At 35.6% G+C, this 23,813-nt stretch overlaps 1 protein-coding gene across 1 annotated transcript in view; it reads right to left on the bottom strand.

Annotated features, from left to right (window-relative positions):
- Window positions 1-23,813, bottom strand: part of LUZP2 (leucine zipper protein 2) — a 197,370-nt gene that overhangs the window by 79,336 nt on the left and 94,221 nt on the right. The window contains exon 5 of the mRNA XM_087746719.1: window positions 19,501-19,563. Within this exon, the coding sequence (XP_087602845.1) occupies window positions 19,501-19,563 (63 nt within the window). The remainder of the gene's footprint in view (window positions 1-19,500; window positions 19,564-23,813) is intronic.

Raw genomic sequence — 23,813 nt, 5'->3', positions numbered from 1 at the left:
CTACCCATGATAGCGAACTTACCTTTTTATGCCAGGTGTGGTGGTGCACCAGGACACCAGGATCCCTCCTCTTGGGAAGGAGGAGGAAAGCAGTATATCCTAAGCTTAAACTGAGCTACTTTTCCACATTATTGAAAAGTGTTTCCCGCTATTCAAGCTTAGTACAGGAACATAAGATACAGATATTTCGTATTGGGCCACTAAGGGTTCTTATGAAAAAATAAAAAAAGGCTCTGAGTACAGCTTAAACTTCTTTGGTGTCTGAGAGTAAATAACATCTATCCACAAACTAAATAAATATTTTCAGAAAAAAATAAAAATCAATAAATGATATTTCAGTTAAAAACCATCATAAAAGAAGTTGAAGATAACATTTCTTAGTACTTATAAGAAAGCCTAATCAATCAAGAGGATATGGGACATATTCCCTCTAAGAACACCTGGAATAGAAGGTGATCTGCCTGGTCACCTGCAAATCAATTCCTATTTCTGACAGGAATATCTCCTTTTCATTAATGCTGCCATGAATATGGACTTGAGTGAATATCTCAAAGTCAAGTGAGGGTTTCTGCAAGATGTGGGGTCATGCCCTAAAACGGTAACAATTTAATATTATAAAATAACATTTTCTTAGGACAATGCTAATACAACAGCCACTTTTAGAAGTATTTTATGTGACAATGCAAAGTTCTTTGAAATTATTCCCACAAAATGTATTTCCTTGTAGATAAACTATCACTTTTTTTTTCATGTTGATGACAAAATTCAGTACTGATGTTCAGCAAAGGTCAAAGGAAATTTGTTGATCATTTACCTCAGACAATATATAATTAAACGATAGAGGTTGTACTGTGTAACTGTGAAATTACACAGACTGCAATTCTGAATTATATTAGAACGGACAAAGCCCCAAATACTTAAGGTATAAAAGCACGTGTTGTTTTCCACTCTGAATCTCTGCTCAACAGGCTATCACATTTGGCAAAGGCATACCTCCAAAATTTGGCAGTCAACTGTGCCTACAAAAGAAAAGCACATGCTTCCTTTTTCAGAAAAATGCATTATTAGCACTTTGCTATATCTTTTAATATACACTGAAAAGTAAGGCAGTATTCAAAAGAAATCTTTTCCTCTCTAACCAAACTGTTAGTCTTTACTGTTATCTCCTGGCATCCTGCTTTTGTGCACATTCCAAATGTCAGCTATTATTGATAATGTTCTCTGAATAGCTGTATTGATGTGGAAGCTGTAAAAAGTAATTTGCCTCAAAGTACTGGGGCCATTTACTGTATTTAAATGTCAAAAAAAAAAAATCTATAATTCTTGATTAACTGCACATTTTGTTGCATATTGTTTCTGCAACAAAACAAGTTTCAGACTGCTTGACACCAAAACTTCCTCTAAGCCTATTTTCATAAATTAGGTCATAATCCATTCAGTTCAAGTTACTATTACCATTATAGACCAGAACCTCAGCCAGTCCAGCTATTTTCCAATGCTTAGCATGTTGAATTAGCATCCCTAAACCAGCATCTTGCCTTTCTTTGCCGTACTTTCACCTTCCCAAAGCACAGCAGAAATGGAGAATATAGTGCATTCTGATCTATTTTAACTGGCCTTTGATCATTTTTGATGAGTCTTGACAAGACCCAAAATGTTCAATTTTTAGGGAAATTTCCAAAATAAAAATACGTTTCAGCCAGTCTACTACACTAGCTTTACTTGGATGACATGTCAAGTGTAAATGTACACATTGCATTTTGTAAATAGTAATGTGTGTAGTTATACTGCACGTAGTGTAATAAAGACAAACGATCAATTAGAAGAAAGAACAAGCTTATGATATAAATGATCAACTGTACGTGTTCAACTCCATACACACATAGAAGAAGAGACCAGATGGGAAAAGCTTTGCCTGCCTTAACCTCACAGACCATATGTTAGTCGTCTGAGAGATGTAAAGACCTGTACAGTCAAAATGTGTCAAGACAAAATGTGGTTTTAAATAGAAAGCAAACATAGCCATGAATAATCCGAAGTTGAATCTGCAATCTTGCAATTACATGGTTATGTTGTACAGGTCATATAAATCACACGGTGTTTCCAAGCTACAATTTCAAAAACAGAAGACTCAGACATTTCAGACAGGAGCCACCACTTAGTCAAATGGACTGCTGAACATTCCCAGATACTTTATCTACCAATGACGGCCCATATATGCAGCTGCTCGTGGTGGCCATAAAAAGAAGTCTAGATATTCTTCTGAGATTACTGTTTCCCACCCGCCTTGCTTCAGATATCCAAGTGAAAGCCATTTGGAAAGCATGGCAGGACCTAATAACAGAGAACAGAACATGCATGTCAATAGAAATTGTAGGATTTACTGAGTGTTCACCCCCTGACAACAGCCAGTATCTATAAAGTAGGACTAAGGAATTATTCCTTCTACATGAGGTAGCAATGAAAAGACCTTGCTTCCAAGGCCTGACTTTGAAAGCTGTGTTAGCAAAGTATTTTAAATCTTCTCTGAAGAGGTTTGAAAGGAACTGGATGATTTTACATCTGTCCTTGAATGGCCTCACAGTTTAAAATATTTAGCACGCAAAGCTTACTTTGGTAAATAATACAGCCAGTAAAATGGTGCTGTGCTCTTACCTTCTGGGCTAGAGACTGCTCTGTCTTTTAAGCACAGAAGAGTGGTTTGCAGATGGCAATTTTCTATAAGTCTCTTTTTCCTTACTTTAATCATTGCAAAAAATATCAGTTTCGACTGTCAATATGTTATCACTCAAATTTGTATTTGATTCAATAGTTTGTTAAATGGTATTTACAAAATCTGTTTGGCTGTGTTTTCTGTAGCTTAAGTGGAGTCTATGTACATTGGCAAGGTATTTTTGGGACTGGAAACATGCTTTATGAGAAACAGATACTTGCCATTTTCTAGATTTATGATCTTTGTTATTTAGCTGGGTAGACTATAGGCATATTAAACATAATAGTAATTATTTTGGTATTGATTCAACTAAACCTTCACAGAACCTTTCATGCTAAAAATAGAACCAAAAAAAAAATTTGTGGAGTAAGAAAGGGAGAGTTCTTCACTTCTCCCATCTTGACATCAAAGACACTAAAATATTCAGAGGACTATGAATGTGCATAAGGAACATTTATGTTCCTGCTTTGAGACTATAATGATGCAAAATATTTTGGTGAATGTGGTAAGTGATGCATAAAATTACATCAGAATTAATGCTCAGTTGCACTTTGTCCATATTCCTTCTGGATTCAGAACTAAGAAGGGAAAACACTACATGCTGATAGATTGGAAAAACTGAAGAAAGTTTATGCACCTGGAGAACTATCACGAATGCTTTAAAAACCTCATCTGGTTGGGACTAAAATGTTGCACATCCCAAAGTAAAAAGAGGAAGAAAAATATATCCTAAGACCAGGAAAGCCAGAAGAGAATGAGGAAAACCTGAAGAGACTCAGCCAGATAGCCTATCTTTTGAGGACTGCATCAGTATGTGCAATGTCAGTCATGAGCGGAACACATCCCCTGCCCCCAGACATCAGTTCGCAGTGCTGGCTAACTGCATCAAGTGCACACTGATACAATAGTGATGACAAAGCTATGTATAAAACAAAACAAAACTGTAAGACCAAAAGGTGGGGAGGGGAAGTAATTAACTTGTCTGTCCAGTGATTTAAGAAAACTGTGCACCAGGTCCATCATTCCTATGTAGAGCCTTGAATTAACAAACACGGAAATTTTCATGCAGCTGCATGAAATTTATGACTCAGCCTGAGATTTCAACTCTGAGAGCTGGCAAATGCAGCTATAACCATGGAGAACATTGCTGTGAGCATTCCCCCAGCATCAAAGGCTTCACAATCCTAAAGGGGTCTGCTATCTGAATAAAGTACCAGGAAATGCGGCAAAGCAAAATAAATGACATACACATTATTTATCCCTACAATACATTAAGAAAACCCATGCACACCCACAGAAGCAAAAGATATGAATGATACCTCCCCTACAAAGGCAGGGACAGGTAAATGATGTAGAACAGCCCAGTATGGTTTACTGCTCCCATAAGAGAAAAGGGCTTACACAAAAAGCTAAAGGCCAAGTGTGTCAGCTATGTGCTCATTAGGTGCAGATTCTGCACAGTGAAATAAGCTAATAAGAGTCAAGAAAAAAAACCAATAAGCACAAAATCAGTGCAAGAGATCCATATTTTCTTCAATATGAATCCAAATAGCTGCTGTCAAGTCAGGTAGCTTAACTGAAATTGCTTAACTGAATTCCGCTGACTTAATTCTAAGCAAGCGTCAGACAACAGGCCTTATCAGGGTTTGTGTTCTTCAACATTGTATAAAATCCAAGTTGCAAACAAGTCACACACCAAAAGCTGCAACCACACAGGTAAATACTTAAAATGCATAAATGCTTGGTCATCTTCTCTCTCTCTGCTCTCAAGTCCTTCAGTCCACAGTATTAAAACCTCATAGGACTAACACGGTGCTTCTGGGCAGGTCTCAGCCTCGCCAGCATTCAGCAGTTCAGCAGCTCACCTTCACCTCACAGACTCACAAAATGAGAGCTGTCGTGTTGTGTCTCACTGAGATTGTGGAAGACCTAAGCTTGGCTTCTTTCTTAATGAGTGCAGATCCAACACCCACATAGCCATCTTTTCAAAGGGGTGCTCTAATCCCAGAATTCTTAGTACTTTAGGGTCATGGAAGGAAAAGTATAGAAATTTTACTCCCCTCTATAAATGCTTTCCCGCTTTGCACAAAATGCGTAAACATTCAGGGCACTTATTCCTAAGAGAGTACCCACAAGAATCTGTGCAGGATTAATTTTTTTTTTTTTTTTTTTTTTTATTTAACCATACTTTATATTTCAATACCTATTAGATCTTTCATTTTTATTTTATTTTAAAGTAAGCGTTAATAGGTTTGGACAAGAAAGCAAATTTGAGTCAGCAGATTTCACATTAATACTTGTCTTGGAAAAGAAAGGATGTAAAAATGTAATTTACCCAATCCGATGTTATCAAATAGAATATTGGTCTGTCAGTCATAGGCAGGCAATCTAAGTAATGCATCTGCCCAGCAGATTTAATAACTTTTATGCTCATATACTTTTCAGAACTATCTTAGAGATCTGGCTCTAGGTCATAGAAGCTGTACTTCTCATGAATGCTTCTTAAAGCTACAGCTGACTATGCATGCTATTGAAAAGTGGTATGTTTTTATCTGCAAAATATATTTCAGTATTTGTGAACGCAGCTGCATTTTCAGCAGAGCAATCTTTTAATGAACATACCGCTCAACAGCTGTGTCTTGGAATCCATAATTATTTCTTAAAATCCAAATCCCACATCAATGATAAAGCTGTGTCATTCCAAACTCCCACAAGTTCAGGATTTAAATTCATAGATTCATAGACTCATATTTCTGGCAAATATGAGTAACTATGCTTGAAATACTACCAGCCAAGACACGACATAATCACGATGTAGACATTAAATCTGCCAAGCCAGGCAGGTATGTGGTCCTATTCCCAATTATTATATTTAACACAACTGATAATATCTCATTTTACTTTGTTTAAGAATAATTGGTCCTACTGATTGTTCTTTGGAATAATTGATTAACCTGAGAAAGCAGGTATTTGGCAAGTAAGGAAAGGGGGAGATAAAGCACAGAACAATCAGCATCTTGATTAGGGGCTAGTGAAGAAGAATAGCCAACCGAGCTACCATCACCCACACTGCAGCAAAGGCATCCATCTCGGAGGTGATGCTGGTACCACGGCTTAACCAGGTAAGAGAATCAGCAAATACTTGTGTACTTCAGGGATCCTGATGCAAAGCTCAACAGATGAAACTGGATCAGTCTAATTGTCCAAATACTTCACAAACTTATATAGTTCTGCTTATAAGCTTGCAAAGACTAACAGTACTTCACATTATAGCGTTCAGCGTCCTGTCTGGCTCCCTCCACCCACCTTTGCAAGTGAGAGAGTTACAGCATGAGAAACATAGAACACTATTTTAAAGTCAACCTTAATTGAATGGAACAAAGTAATATCACTTGGGCTGTATTAAAAGTATATGTAACCAAACATTAAAAGAAATCTGAATTAGGTCTAGAAATATACACTCTAAAACATCACTGACAATAATAGAAGAAAAACCCCAAAGGTTAGGGCAAAGGTACGTTTTAATTTCCTTCCTTTTAACACTTGCAGGATTACTCCTAGTTACATTAGAAAGACCAGAATGACTAAAGGAAAATCAAACGTTTTTCAAAGGAAAAAATGTGGGCTGTTTAATGATTAAAAATAATTAACTTACAATTACTGATTTCTACATCATTCATTGAGCTTAAACCACCATAACAATTAGGTATTACTTTACAACAATTTTAGAGAGCACATAGCAACCATGCAGTACACAAAGTGCTACCCAACTGATTGTTTTCTACACTGTACTCGCTCTGTGCGGAGGATGTAAGTCGTAGTAAGCAATGCAGTGCAAATAAGATTTCTATGAACTGCACATACAGACTTGCCTCTTTCAAATGTAAATAAGTTGGGGGTTTACCCAAATGATAAAAACAAGAGTTGGCAACAGTCACTGGGAATCTGCATCAATGAAGACAAAAATATTTACAATGTGTTTTCCACCTAAGCAATCATTTTAGTGAAATGCAATGCCATAATACTGCTTCTAATTTAGTTGTGCATATTTTAGCAATAAACCTAGATCTGCTTTTGCTTGCTGCAACAATAGCAGGTTCAAGAAATTTTTTCTCCTTTTGCAGCTGCAGAAAAACAGTCACCCTCTGACCCAGAAAAGGATACAATTAAGTATAATCATATGAGCCAATTCAGTGAGCCAATTCTTGTGTACTGTTGAAATGATGCTTAAAGGAGCAGCATGAAGCTTAAAAAGAAATTCAGATTCTGTAGAGTATACCAAGGAGGCATACTGTATAGGTAGGGGGACTTTGCAGAAGTAGTTCATGAAGAATATTGAATCACTGCATCCTTGTATCTGTCTCAGCAGTTCTGGGTTTGACTGGTTCTTTGCTATGTCATATTTACATTTTTGCTAAAAATAACGTGCTCTTCACAATGAATTTCCAGGTCACATTTTGTCTTCCTGTAAAATTAAAATACGGTGACAACATTGTAAAAAAGAACAAAAAATATGGACTGCATAACAAGAACCAGTTACAACCCCATCAGGCATCTTAGTGAATCCTCATCTTGATTCAACAAGAGAGACATCACTATAGGAAGGAAGCATTAGTAAATAGCAGGTTACTTACACCTTTTACCCAAAACTAATCGGCATCCATTGAACAGCTACAGGATATGAATTTCATGCCTGGCTGCTAATATTTCCTTGATCTAGTTAGGCCCATTTTTTCGCAAATGAAGGAGGAGATCCTAACTCTCAGGTTCCAGATCTTCACTTCTTTTGTCCTAAGACTTAGAGTTTATCAGCATAAAATCTACAGTTTAAATGCTGCGTGCCTAGCATCGGCTAAACCAAATACACTAAAGCTCATGGTTGTAACACTCAAATGCACAGCAAGAAAATATTTTTTTTAAAAGCACCAATTATGCTATTCGGAATTCAGGGAGAAAAAAAAAAAAAGTCTATTAATCTGCCTACAGACTCTGTGCAGCAGAAAATATGAGAAATTTACAGCATAGCAAGCATTTGTTTTAATACAGACAATACATAGGAATTACCACAGAAACTTAATCGAGTTCATCTGGCCTCTGTGACTACTGAAGCAGTGCAGCAGCGTACAAGCAGAGAGGCTGACTGACCGTCCGTCTACTCCTAGTCATTCATTTAGGCTGAGCTGAACCCATAGCTAGCCATCAAGCGAGGCATCCTCACGAGTCTCCTGGGAATTTTGTTTTACACAACTCTTTCACTGTCTCTAATATCCAATATTTTTTGCTGTCTGTGTACATCAATTTAAATGGAAAGCAGTTTCTTATCAGAAACTGACAAATTGGAAATTAAGAAAAGATAATCCTGCCACCTGCATTCACCCGAACAGGAAAACATTCTTGTTTTTATCACAATTTTTCTACCATCTTGCTTGTTACAAAATATGGCCTTCAAAAACAAGTGAACAGCCAAAAAGTACACATATCCAAACAGAAGGAAGTTGTTAATGGCTATTCTACTTCTTATGAAGATGCTTCACTTTTTGGCTTTTACTGTATTGATCGGAGGATTTTTCTACATAGGAAAAACTCCCCAAATCCCTTTTCATGCCTCCCAGTGGCACAGCACCCAAAGTCATACAGCTGAAGCATACCATGCCCACCGTTACACAGCACATCCCACAGTCTTCCATTGAAATGTTATTTTACTGTGCAAGTAGAACTCTGTCCTTGTAACCTACTTCTCAACACATGCCCTGGCATAAAATCCTTCATGCTTGAAGGTACTTGTTGTTGCAGAATACCAGCCATTCATTGTCAAAATTAATGATGGCAGGTGGATACCATTTTAATAAAGACTAAATGGATGCATTTCCATAGATTAGCACTTGACACAACTGCTGAGTCTAATTTTGAAAACATGGATTTTCTAGCTAAGTGCTATCCTGAAGTACTTTAAATTTAAGATCAAATTATCTCCTTCAGTAAATGAGCAAAACTCCACTGAAATAATCTGACAAATAATGCTACATAAGGACCAAAAAAATCTGCCACAAACAGAATAATTTAGGAGTGACATGGAAAGAGTTGAAGTTCAGCAAAAAAAAAAAAAAAAAAAAAAAGATCAGCAAATCAGTACTAGAAAGAGAAAATTTTCCTGGGCACATCCAGAAAAACCGAGCCATTACAGTTTTCAGTGAATCAACTGCTGGCATTTTGGTACCTTTAAGCTATTTTTTGACATCACATTATGTTCTCATACACACATAAATATGTATTGAATCTATATGTAAAGAATGTTTTTGATTTAAATGTACACACAAATACATACATACAAATATATGCACAAACACACACGCACATGACCAGGAAGTGGACACCTGACACACAGGACTAAATTTATAATCTGAAATAGAATAAATATTTTACATTTGAAAGAAAGTAATCACAGTACCTTAAAGGACAGCACAGCTTGTGGATGAACCATAAGAATCTGACATTCTTACAAATATTTTTTTTTAAGCCATGCAGACCTTTCCCGAGTTCATTTATCTATTTGATTAAACAAAACACTCTTCAGAGATCCTTATTCACAAAAGCAAATGAAGACACCTTCCAGAATACTTTAAGTAGCATCTGCTGGATAAAACCCTTATAATTTCACCTCAGAAACATTTCCACATCTATTAAACAATGCATGTATTACATAATTTACAGGACACAGATCATTAAAAAAAGGAATAATTCAAGCATTATCGGTTGTTGTTTTAAACATTTTTGGTTGTAAAAATTGTGAAATCAAAATCTGAGGAACAGAAGATTCATTACATGGGAAAGCTTTTATAGGTAAACTTGACAAACAAAATTATTGGGACAGATATGGCAAAGGCACTTTAAGGCAGTCTAATGAAAACTGGATTTTTAAAATACAGCATAGCTATAAGTACTTAAACAAAAACTAAATAAAATCAATGCAACTCACTCGAGTTATTATGCCTAAAATTAGTGACAAGTCAATTGATCTGTTTAATATTTCCTTCTCCAATAACATCTGCAGCCCCAAATATGGTTGAACAGTGTTGAAAAAGGAGTGTGGGAGAGAAGACTCCAGAACTAAGTGGTTTAAAATGTTTCTGGATAGCACAAAATTGGAAATTGTGGCCCAGAATAGAACAATTTCTACATTTAAGACTCAGTATGAGGTTGACTGGACACTGAGGGTGAACTATTTCCTATCACTAAAGTAATATATAGTGAACTGCTGCAGTGATTTTATAGGAAGAGGCCAGTCAAATTTGAGAGTATTTTGTTCCCACTCCACTGTACAATCAATGTTTTCACATTTTTAAGGCAAGCAATTCCCCAGCAAGGCTGAGATATTAATTAGGAAAAGTGATACATAAGTATTTGAGTTGAACAAGCTTTGAACATCCTTCCTAAGATGGCTGAATTTTTTTGCACGGACAAAAATGTCTGCATTTGAAAATATTCCAGGGTTTCAGGCTGAAATAGATGCAAAGTAGATGAGAATCAATTCTTTTTGCTGTGAAGAAAAACCAGTTTCATGTGATTGTACTTCTTTTAGAATAACACAGTGGGGTCACATTACAGCCAAACAGCTTGTACAGACACCTTAGCTCAGGTAGTAACATAACCAACAATTTAGGAATTTTACGTGAGGTTTTTTTTCTAGAATAATTCTAACATGAATTTCAATTAAGTATTTTATTATTGTTATCTTTTTATCCTCTTTGAATATCCATACATAGTTGGAATTATCATTCCAAATATTGTATTTAGTTTGATCAAATTAAGACTGGAGGATAATGAGTCTCAGGAGAGGACTATAATCTTTATAAAGTCACAGGCTATCAACCCTCAGTCGAAAAATACTTCACCATATAAAGTTGACATTTTCCAGCTACATTTCATCTTGATTAAGGTTAAAAATTAGAAAACAACAGCAGTCCAGTTTAATTTAAACCTCTAAATAGCAAAAAATATTTTTTAAAATCACTTTCCGCTTCCACTGAACTTAGCAAATAAACATCTGTATTCAACAGTATGATCCTAAAGAAAATGCGAACGCTCCAAGCCTTCTCCCCTGAAATCAATGGAAGTTTTGCATGGTGTACCATAATATGATCAATTTGGGGTTCACCAGTCTTTTTTCTCTAAATTCTTATTGACCTTCACGGAAATCTAGTTATGAGAGCCATGTCCCTGCCCATTAATCTAGTAGTCTGAGCTTCATAGCCTCTGGAGAGCTCTCAGGCCAGGACAGGAGCATTCCAGGTGTAACATAACTTTCTCAAGCAACTTTTAAAATTAATAAGCCAAGTACATTTTCATGTCACACATACCTTTATAAATTCTTATGTTATTAAGTCCTGTGTGGTGTTTTCAGAGGCAAAGAATACTCTTGATACTGAATTTGGATGACTCAGATCTCCTCAAGGGTGACCCCTTTTTTTTGATCCTAAGTGACAAATATCAGTAATTGACAGCATTATTTGTAATGATGAAATCAACAGCTTGCCTTCTCTTTCTTTATGAACCATGGCAATTTGATTATTAAATGCTCTTTTATTATTTCATCTAAGGATAAGAATCAATAGTGTCTACTCAAGATTTTGAAGGATTGACTTACATTCTTTTTTTTTAACCACATATAGCATCGTTACTTCCTTTTAAGTGGTCTTTACACTAGATAATTTTAACATCTTGGTACTAAAAGCAAACTTTTCCACTTGTCTGCATAACATTAATAAATTAGATCAGCACTTTTCTTTTCCTGTTTGGCAAAATTTGTACTAGCTTCAGGGAAAGTTTTACATTAATTATAAAAGTTGATCTAAGCTAAAAGTTCTCTGGAGCTTGGCTCTGAGCCACCTTGCTCTTGAGATCTGTAGTGCTGGAAAACACTGATTTGGATAACACTAAGATTCACAACACTCTCTGTACAAGTTCAAAGATCAAAGATTTTAATTAGGTTCCATGCCGCTCCTGTTGCCTGGTGAAGCTGCAACAGATGTCATGGAGAGTTGTGTGTGCAAAGGATGGAATACAGCTCTTTTAAACTTGACTTTTCAAGATAATCTCTTAAACTTCATGTTTTGCTGCCTTTTTGAAATAAAACATAGTGAAGGAATCACTAGGACTTTCTATTCTTAACCCTTAGCTTCAAACATACTGGTCATACTTGCATAAAAATAAAATTAAATGATCATCAGAGAACTCCAGCATCTCCCTTATCCCAAAGGCCTGTATAATCTGATCTTTGAAATGCTTATAGAAGTTTACCTCACACACTACCACATTACGTAGCATCAGTATCCAGGAGCACTAATTACCAGTAGCAATTTCCTATGAAAGGAAATGAAGGGAAAGTACTCTTTCTTTTCCCCACGGATGATATTTTGCTACAAATGACAATTGAAAAAGACTAAGCTTCAGAGATAAAAAGCCTGTTACTCAGATTTGAGACTAGATGAGTAAGAAAAAGAAAGAATTCAGACCCATTTTGGAACTTTGGCCTTAATGAAGCAGGGTGTCAGAAATAAGAATTTAATAACGTGTCCTGGGCAGCACAGGATGAGTAAATGCATGAGTAAAAACATCAGAATAACTTCAGCAAAACTACAAAAGAACACTGCCATGATTTTCAACATCATGGTTAATTGAAAAGATGACAAAGAATATTGGGCCAAATCCAAGCAGACAGTTTTCTAAACATTGTGGCTAAGTACAGGTTGAAAAGAGAGCCCTAACAGGTATAACATTTAATTTTTCATCTTCTCATTCATTAAGGATACATTTTACCTGAACATTCTTATTTGAGCATCTCCTTCACTTTCTAGTAGTTCATGGCTGTAAATTAGATTCTTTACACCCTGGCTCTAGATTTAAAGAATGAATGAAGAATCTAAAAATATGGTGGCCCCTAGGAGAGAGGGGTCCAGACACAGCAGATCCACCATATTCCTTTAGTTGATGCTCTGATTCTGATTATCACTCAACAGCAACTGAGAAAATGTGTCCTACACTCCTGGGTCTACAAGATCAGGAAAACAAAACTTTTAAAAACAAAAGCTTATTCTAACGTTCACTGCAGTCACTACTCTGTCACTATAAATATATCTCACTGACAATCTTGATGCAGTATGATTTGTTTTCTGTATGATCTCATATACTGTCCCCTAAGATCCATTTTCAACTGATTAAACTGTTTCTACTTTTTCCTTATCATTTTCAGTAAAAACCCTCACAAAACAATTTTAAGCAAATTATTTTTTAAAATAGGACTTTTTTTTTTTTACTTCAAAAGAAGGTGTAATCAATCAAGAAACAACATCGCATTTAAAGCCCTTTAGCAGAATGATATCTGAAGCTGCTCCTGTACTCTTCCTGCTCATTCATCTTTCCCTGGGCAGTGCCCCTGCCTCTGACACTTGTGGATGTTTCCTTCTGAATTGTAGAACCAATGCAGTACCCAAAGAGGGAACAGGATTTTACCCAATTTTCTTCTCACAGGACAGGCTTTTATACTTAGAAAAAAAAGTTAGTTTTATCTGCAGAGTATGGAGAGTGAAGAACTACAATGTCCTGCTTTACAGAATAGTATCAGCATACAGTCTTGAAGCCTTAAAATTTCATTTCTGCTTCACTAACAGACGTTTCTCCTTTTTTTTTTTTTTTCTCCACTGTAATTCAATGCAATTCGATTGAATTCACCCTGCAGGGCATGAAATTTCCAATAGATCAGGTGAGACTTTAAACTGCTGTGACTTTACCTTTTATTAGTGCAGCTAAGCACAGAGAGATTAAAGAAAATTCTGTTTTAGGATGATTTACTCGACCCTAAAGCTATAACTACAATTTATACATGAATAGAGCAAAAGTATTGTTTACAAGGTAGTTATTTAAAACTGTGCTTCTTTGCAAAAAGAACACATATTACTGAGAGCTACAGTCAAATTCATTTTCCACTCTGGTTTACTTTGTATTGCCTGTACTACTATACATCTTTCATATAATTCATGTTTTTCAAAGTTCTGCCACAGCCTAAACAGCAAAGAAATATATTGCCTGATATAAACCACTGGATCAACTTTACAAATACAAGGGATTGTTGTAAATCTGTAACGATATTAACATACCTTAATGGAGGTATACACAGAGATATTGTAAAATGCTTTGCCCAAAGATAATATGACAAGCTAGACAGTAATTTCTTATCTAAACAAATGTAATTAAATGGTTTAAATAAGAGCAAAGGTTTTTTTATACACATTTCTAAGTCTAATGTGAGGCAACTATAGCATCCATGTGACAAAGTTGAATAACATTTCACTACCTTCCAGTAAAGAATATACACCATGTATTAACTTTTAGGGAAAACTCCTGACTCCTTTATCTCAAGGAAATCGCATGTAAGTGTACATCAGCTAGGACACTTACATTTAACTGAAGATGGCTTTTATAGGTCTTCCAGTAGAAAATGAATGACAAACTAACAAAATGCACAACACACATCAATGCAGAAAAGACATTCATTTAAGAAATCAATCCATCATGGATATGCATGTTCAGAGTTGCACCCAAAACTATCAGTTCTGAATGCCGAATAGCAATTGTTAAGACCCATGATTTTTCTGATATAAACAAGGGTTAACACAGCATCCTGATTTAGCTTCATTTTTTAGAGCAGTTTTGGCATCATTTTCCACAACTGATATACGCCTGACATGGTAGAATTGAGCTGCTCACTCCATAACAGGCCATCTCCAAAAGTGAAAATTTTCACAGTATTTTATACATATTCTATTTTAGTCTACATTTTTGCCAAGTGTCTTAACTCCACCAGTGCTTCTGAATTTCCAGACATCTTGGTTTCTTTGTCAATAATCAAAACTTCTCAAAATAAGAGCTTATCCGTTTACATGTCAATCCATTATTAGACTACATTAACACAATCCACATGATGTTACAGCTGGAAGTTTGACAGATTTTTTCTGGTATTGCAGGAAGCACTTAGAGACCTCTAAAAAAGACAGGATTTTTAGACACATAATCCCTATGCGCTGTATCTGGTGCTTTTTTCCCTCGGCACCAGGAACTATTTTTGTTGTTAACTGTTTTTCTCCAAAGCCTTGAATAGCCTGAAAATTGCCTTTCTGTACAATGTCCTCTCTTCATACGCCACATCACAGCTGCTGCATTCAGTTGGAAGGCTGCTGTTGTCTTTTCCTATCTCTGAATTGCAAAGCTGAACGGCAGTAGGGCATGCGCCGAAAGAACAGAACTAATTAGGGAATTATTTTTACATTCCTGGAAGAGCCTGAGATTGCAAAATTCACAATTTGCCAATACAAACTGAGGGTAAATGTGATATTTGAAAGGACAAAAGTAGCTATGAAAAGAATTCCATTTTCATTATCTGTCTCTATATATCTGCATGCAGGTAGCACTTTTAAAAAATACATAGAAAATGCTACCAATTCTTTAAATATATAGCATATCCAATCTTACAAACAAGATTTTTAAAAGCATACTGTATATTCAGTGATTGGAGGCAGGACCTAGATAACATAATGTTTCCTCAAAATCATACTATTTAAATTCAGTCAAATCTTTGTCAAAATACGAAGTCCTTATTGAAACCCACAAAAACCATCACTGAAATTCAAAAAAACCTCATATTAGTGGACTTACTTTTAGGGAGCTGGCAAACATAGTATAGAAGTTTAATAGAAAGCCACTAGGTAGGTACAGCTATTGGTTCCTTTTCCACACAGTAGCTGATGCACAGAAGGACTAAGCAATGATCTTAAATCAAATTTCTCTCAAGGCAAGTTTAGTTGACCGAGCCAAGAACAGAATGCTGGAGATTCTGATTTCCAGGGCACGCTAGGACCATATTGCTTCTTTAATCACAAGAACTATTCTGTGTTTCCTCCTAAAATAAGTGCAAAATAAACAGTGCCCACAATCTTTTCCTACAGCTTTTGGAACATCTTGCAAGTTGACAACATAAAAAACCAGAAATATTTCAGGCACTTTGATTAAATTAGAAACAAACAAAAAGTAGATCACTTGCGCAGACTTTTCCAGTATTTACCTATGTGAATGTGTTTGGATAGGGTAGTAATAAAAGAATGCCAGAAACATCACCTGGATGCAAGCACTGTCAAGTACTTGCATCAAACTTTTTCCTGCCCCCTTTTTTTTAGCTACTTATCATTGCTGCTCTTAAATATACAGGTGTGCAAAACCCTTGTATCTTGGGGAGGGGGGCATTTGGGTGAGTGTGGGGGGGTGGGGAGGAAACAAGCCTTTATCACTTCTCATGCAATTTTGAAAACCTAGAAGACCAAATCTTCATTGCATTTTTTCTACACCTCATTTCCTCTTTGCTGCATACATCAAGTCTCTTTCCTTTACTTATGTCTTTGTTATTATACTTCTTCTGGAAGACTTAATGCTTCTCTTCCCACATCAAGTTTGAAACATTTGTAGAAAGTACTGGGAGGTTCTGTAGTTCCATTTAGAGAATCTAGACATTAATTCACTAACTCCCTAGGGAAGAATGTGGCTTTTTTCTTCTCAGTAAAATTTACCCCTCCTTTTTAATTTTATTACCTGAAAGAGATAAGTAATACAAATTAGACAGATCTTTTTGAATAATTTCAGGAACATTTGAATGATAGTTAAATCCTATGTAATTTGGATATATGGAGGAGAAAGAAGCAGCAGGTGAGCTAGAGTAGAACACACATCACTGAAGGCCTCAGGAAACTGGAAATTTGTGTTATTTGCTTGATGTGTTCTACTTCCCATCTAAACCAATATCTCTAGTTTAATCATTGCTCTACCTCTAAGATTAATTATCATTTTTCAATATGCCATTTCTTTTTTCCTTTTTGAGAAGCCTCTATCACAGATGCCCCAAATAATATTTATACAAGACTCTAGAAACTATTCACTCAGTGACTCACAAAACTCCTGTCCATCTTCTATGCTCTTTCGTAGTCAAAGTACTTCCCTAAAAACTCAGACAAAATCACAGCCAGGTGTGGCAGGATAGTGGAGATACATATCAAAAGTACTCCTTAAATATTTATGATCTTATAAATGTCAGTCACTCAGATTACATCTTTACTTTTGTAAGTAAAATTGTATACTTCTATACTTTTTTACATTAAAAAAAGTTTATACTTTTTTTTATATATACTTTTATACTTTTCCCTGTGTGTTTATCTATTCTCTAAGGATATGCCAAGATATTAAAGAAAAATCATAATCTTTTTCATTCTTCATATAGTGTACAGACCCCAACCGGACTGAAGCTTCATTTAGCGCCAGACATTTGCAATGTGACCGAAAGAAGCTACACAGTAAATGTCTGCAGCCAGCCCTGCGGCGCCCAAGAAAAGACATTATTCTGGTTTGCTCTCAAGGGTTTCCTTGGGCTGAGTTCAAGAGGAGCTAATGGCAGACTGTTTGCAACTGCTAACGAAGTGCAGTAACAGTTACTACCGTGGCAGGACAGCAAAGCACACATAAATTCAGCACACAGACATTCAACCTTATGAAAGAGTACAATGTATAAATAAGGCAAATAGTAACAAATTCTGAAAGGAACAGTCAAATGACCAAAAAACATACAAACTGCCTAGAAGCTGTTAAAAAACGCTGTATTAGAAGCCCCTAAAACATTGAATGACTAAGGCGGCTACACAGGGAAAAACTCAGAATTTAGAAAAACCTGCGCAAGGGAGAAGAACAGGAAAGGACATTAAAAAAAAAACCCCACAAACCATAAACAGTGAAGAGTGAGGGAATTTGACAGTGTAAGGACTTGTAGAGGTATCCAGTATCAAAAAAGGATTTAGAAAAATTAATGGACAGCACGTTCATAAACATACTCTAGAGGGAATAGACAGATTCATCTTCCAACATCCCAAACCCAGCAACTGCAGATGCTGTGGGAGGTAAGGCAGGCTTACGCACCCTGCCCTAATAGCGTTTGCTATTGCCATTGTCACAGACAAGACACTGAGACTGATGGACCACTGAGCATTTCTCATGTTCTTGTAATCCAAAAGATGGGAGGAGTCACACTACCATGCCGCACCCAGAGTGCCATCCACCAGATTATGGTGACCCCTGGGGTTTGCCACTGGCCTGAATTTATTTCTGATGTACCTTCACTGATTTCAGGTACACCAGAATTTCACCTGACTTCTCCCCCCCCCCCCCCTTTTTTTTTTTTTAGAGGAAGAGAGAAACACAAATGTAAAATGTGTGTGAATTGGTACATCTGTGGGTATCCAAGTCAACATATCTATGTTTTGAATCGAAACAATGTTGAGCATTCTAAATTGCCCATTCATTTTAGGTAGTGATGGAGATGGTTAATCACTCTGCAGACTGACACACAACGGGAAACATAAAATGCATGTTATACGTATGTTGTATACAAATCAGATGTTTCTCTGAAAGGCTCCGTGATAGGCCTAAAATGCTTGCAACATCAGTACATCCAGGTTACACAGTCAGCGCTTGCAACTTCACTAAATACACTAAATATTACAGAAGTCTACTGACCTACGTAAGAAAATCATTAGCAGCCAGATGGTTTGAATGTTGACTAATGAAGTATTTATTTGTGTGCAATAAGAGACAGGATTTTTTGCAGCTGGTCAATAGGATTGGACTGATATGATTTATTAGAATTAACAGGTGCAATTGCAAAGCATCCAATGATCACAGGTGGGAAAAGAAAGCAAGGCGGTTGTGACTGTAGATGAAGACAACTGAGAATATGGCTTAAATAACACGAGCAACTGAAATAGACAATATTTCCTTTGCAAGTTAAAAAGTAATGTGTACTTTTTTAAGATTGACTGTATATATACACTCTCACAGACCAAACACATCAAAGATCACTGTTTAAACAAGTGCTTTAAGGAGATCAAGTTTTCATACACATCAAGCTCAGAATAGTTTAGAAGAGCAAAATGTAAGAATTGAACCGAACAGATAAAGACAAGAAGCCTGGTTGTTAAGAGAACAAGAGATCATCTGAATAAAATATTTTCAAGTGCAAAGTTCTTTGCAAAATGAAGCAATAAAAAGGGAAAGTATATCCTGATTTAGACAAATTGTCAAACTGTCAAATTTAGACAAAGGAGGAAAAAAATAAGATGCTACTCAAATGTCTTAAGTTTCCATTCCAAGATCAAATTTAAAAATAAATTCAGTTTAATACTAACAAAAATTAAATAAAACATGCTTTATGTTTTATTTGGGATTTTGGGATCAATTTGGGATTAATATTCATGACATATAAAGCTTAAGAAAACATTTTTGAAATGTGGTTTGTTTAAAATTTTATTAAGAATCTCAATTCTGAGATTGTATTTCCTTTCTCCTCCTCTTGCTGTTTATTTTTAAAGCAGGTAATAACACTGTGGATGAAGTTTCATTGCTTATTAATAATCTATAAAACTGAATTAAGTATTCCTTTCTGAAAAAGCACTGCTCATAAGTACAGCAAAAGTTACAGTGATGTACTACGAACCTATGCACCAGTAGCAAGAAGTCAACAGTTGCATTCAATAAAATACTATTTCTAAATTCACACCGTCATTTTTGTTTGCTTTTGTATTTAGAGTATTTCGCTGAAGGTTTATCCTTCTACTACAACATGTGTTTTCAATATGAAGCCAAACCATAATCTCTTGCAGTGTAAACTCTGAACAGAGATGACAATCAAATGTTCCTCTTACCTCGTTTTGGAGGTCACGGATCATTTTGCTTTTCCTTTCCATTTCAGTCTTCAGAAAGTTAATCTAGAAGTTTAAAGAAATCTTGAGTGTGAGTTGTTGAAATGTACCTGAACATCAGTTTAAGCATTAATTATTTTTTACTCTACTCACAGCTTTAAAAAAACCAACCAACCAAACACCACCACCTGACATCTGTTTCTAGCAATAAGTTATCTTAAAAAACTTCTGCTTGTATACCAATTTGGTATAGGCCACAGTTAGCTATTTGCTAAATCTACAAACATTTAGCATGATATTTACTAGAAAACTTATAATCAAGAGAGGAAAACCACTGTACATAAATAGGCTTACTTTACTTTTGCACCAGTAGATAGTGTTTATTTTTCACAATGTAATCCCATATGATCTTCAAAGAACTAATGATTTTTACAACAATATTAGCTGATTTTATGATCTAGAAATTTTTAACCCTCTAAGAACACCACATCTACCATAGTAGGTTTCTAACACAGTGATTTGATTTGAATGCTACAGTACTGGTCCTAATGAGATAAACCCCTTGCTTCTAGTCAGTCACCTGTGGAATAAACTGTATTATAAATCTGGTCTTTAGTTTCTATTTAATTCAATGACTTGCCTTGGAAAGTAGATATTCCAATCTTAGTTTTAAGACAGAATTTAATCAAACACAGTTTAAAATATTGTTTTTACAAATCAGTGTAAGTTTCTTTCAGGATTGAGCTTTCCTCCTGGCTTATGGAACATAATGGGAGAAAGGAGGATATAACAACTAGGATTAAAGGAACACATTCCTTTCACTTTGAAGGAGGATGCTCTTGGATACCTTAATTAGCAAAATACTCATCCCTATATACCCAATGCCCCACGCCGCGTTCCCTCCCCCATTGATACAAAAGCCCGCCTATGTTCATGGGAAACTACAGTTCATCTGACATTGCACCAGACTTGTTAAGAAAAACAAAACCTCTGTAAGAAAATAGATTTAGATTATAGAGACATTGACCTAGAGAGTAATGGCTTGGATGTCATGCAGATAAAAAATGGCAGTGAATCTGCATGATATGACAGCTGTTCTTAGAATCATGTTCACACTCAAGTAGACAGATGTCAGTAATTTGAAAACCATCACCGGACTTGACATCACTCTCATCTGTATCAAAAGAGAAGTCAGAGAACACTATCATCACTTATGAGAGAAAAGTAGGTAGGGGGTCCATGAGACTATTGCCAACTGACATGCATAGGCATTATTTCTTTTGCAAACTCTTCCAAAATTTTGTCTAAGTGGTTTTGTTGTGGAAATACTAACTACACATACACTAACTACACCGAGGATGATGTTTTAACAGAAGATTAATATATTCAGCACTTGCCTAGCAATCACATCCACAAATAGTGACATTTAGTCCATGTATATTTTATAATAAATATGAAGATTTTACACAACAATAAATAAAAGTTACATTCAAAATATGGGATCAGGATTAGCTGGGGAAAAAAATAAAGTAACTATTCACATGATGGGTTTTGATTTTTCAGCTGTTCAAAAGATTTGCCAGCTACCATTAAATACTGATAAAAATATACTGTCCTCTGTTAAAGAATGTTCCATTTCTTAGTCCTAACTCTCAAGAGAATATGAACATTCCTTCAAAGCACTTCACTTCTAAATCTGAACATATATGAAATAATTAAAGAGATATGATACCAAAAATATTGTTTGTGTGCTCTCTATACCTAGCCTGTAAGTATCAGCTTGGATCTTCTAGCAGAGAGACATTTAAGACACCACAGTACTGTTAATTTAACCAGCAATCTCTGTTAGTTAAACCAGTAATTTCTGTTAATTACTATTCACATACACGTGCATCTGATATCACTGATATGGACATCATAGATAGTGCAAACTTACTGTTTTAGCTTATCTGAATAATTAAAAAAAAATGAAGTCCCTTTCTTTTTTAAAAATAATACCAGTATTAATTTAAAAGTTATTCATTTTTCTTTCATATTATAACAGCATTTTTAAAGCACTTCTACTAAATCTCTAACAGCTGAAGAGCTACTTAGTCATAAAGTATAGCTATAGAGAGCTACCTAGGAGGGATTTATATGGCTTGGCTACTGGAGATAATATAGAGATAGCAATTTAAGTGCATCTATAATTTCATGCTTTAAGGCAGATCGGTTTGTATCAGACCATTTGCATGATGCTTTTAGCCAGTCCCAAGGACAAGGCATAATACCATTTACCAGAACAGATGTAAAAATTCTACTTTCAGTCACCAAGTCCTGCTAGCATAATAAACAAGAATGGACGTTTATACCCATCTCTAAATTAAAAGGCACAGAAACTGAAAAACCGAAACTAAGAAACTTTCTTCACCTCCTCCTCCTTTCCACCCACTCTTTGCTCTTGTTTGACATTCACCTCTTTCCAAATGTTGGCTGCCTTTAATTACTATCTAGCTGTAATTATGAAAATACATAATGAAAATATATTGTTCTAAGGCTGAACTTTGCAATATTAACCAAGGACACTGCTTCTGTCTCTTGGAGACAGACATCCAAGGTACTCAGAGCTTTGTGTGTTTCAGAGCTCATTACGTTTATTAAAGGCAACAGCTTCCATCCAGTGGCCTTTACTCACAGCAGTTTGTGACCTTGAAATGTTCAAATTAAATTTTCCCCCATTGAAATACAGAATGTTTTAGCAGATGGCAGTGATGTAACTCTAAGAGTCAGACAATAGTTAGTTAGTCACTACAGACGAAGGATGGAAGAATACCAATATAGCATCATTACCACACAGTCAAAGCTCAGCTGTATGCTTATTTGCTTACCTCCAGATTTCTTGTATTTTGCTCAGGACTAAGACATGATCAATTAAGATGGGAGTAGAATACATTCATTAACACCTCATTCACAAATATTGCAGGCATGAGTTTGTGATGGTTCTTAAGATTATTGTTTGGTGGTGGATATGTCTGAATTAAATTCCCCATATTCTGTTAGTCTTTTGTTATAAGAAAAACCCTACTGATTTCAAAATAACCATATTGCTTATTGTTTGTTTTTACAAGTCATGCATAATGTGCTACTTATTTCTCCTTTTTCATAGTGAACACTGAGCAACTGGGAAAAAGGAGTTTACACGGACATATTTTCTCCTTTATTTTGACAAACTGTACTATAATTGTATTGTCAAACAATTCCATCACCATGTCATCTTAAAAATTGTTAGCACGATATAAAATACCAACAGGAATGTTGGTATGTTACATTTACCAAAATGTAAAATGCAGACTAAGCTTAGTCTACTTAGAGAAACTATTTTTGAGTATTTCCCTGTTTCCTTCTTTACTTCTCCCTCATCCAGAGCTATCCAGCTCTTTCCATATACTTTAGTTGCAGTTAATAGGAAACAACTTTGCAAACCTCAAGGTCACTTCCTAAAAAAATAACTGTTTCTTACAATAGAAGCAGTTAGCATGAAGCACAGTCAAGTGAAGAGCCCTTCTCCAAAAAGCTCTAAGAACCTGCTAACCTAATACAGAGATACAGAATCACTATTTACCCTATTTATTCAAATTCACTGAAAAAAAAATACTTTCAATTTACATGTATTATTTGCCCTCTGCCTCTTTGTCAACAAAAGTGAAAATTAGTCTACGGTTCCTAATCCTCTTCTGGAAGAAGTGGTTCCACTTTACATTTAGAGATATAGCGTGACATCATTAATTTTTTTTTTCACTGCATAACAACCTATTATGAATTGCTTAGGTATTTGATATTAAATGCAGACCAAAAAGCTCTGTCAACCTTTATCAGTTGTTAAAGAGGACAACAGGTTATTTGGAATTGTGTCTTACACATTTTATGTACAATGTTGTATTTCTAAACCCAATATGGTGCTTCTGACTAACAAGCTTTTTCTATTTAAGAAATGCTTTTTGATATACAAATAATACATAGTTCTAGTGTGAGATGGTCTGTAAGGAAGCTCCCTCACAACCCAAGGCTTTCTGGAAGACTTTATTTGACCTTGAACTTTGCAAAATAGGACTACTGTAAAATTTAAACCATCCTTATCATAACCAGTATTCCTCTGCACATTTTACTATCCCAGATAGAGTAACTGAAACAAGAGGCATAAATTTATCTGAGGTCTGCCATATATTTTCTAGAAAAGACCTGTCCCAAGACAGACTGCTGTTCTTCATATGTTAGTGCTACAGATGCAGAAGACTAAAGACCCAGAAAGGGAGTGCTCACTCCTGCTAAGGGCCCCC

Source organism: Nipponia nippon, unplaced genomic scaffold, assembly GCF_047370975.1.
Source record: "Nipponia nippon isolate SJK-2023a ecotype South Korea unplaced genomic scaffold, ASM4737097v1 scaffold_10, whole genome shotgun sequence".
In the NCBI taxonomy this organism is placed as follows: domain Eukaryota; kingdom Metazoa; phylum Chordata; class Aves; order Pelecaniformes; family Threskiornithidae; genus Nipponia; species Nipponia nippon.
Note: the sequence above shows the minus strand (reverse complement) of the source record. Positions and strands in the feature narration are given on the sequence as shown.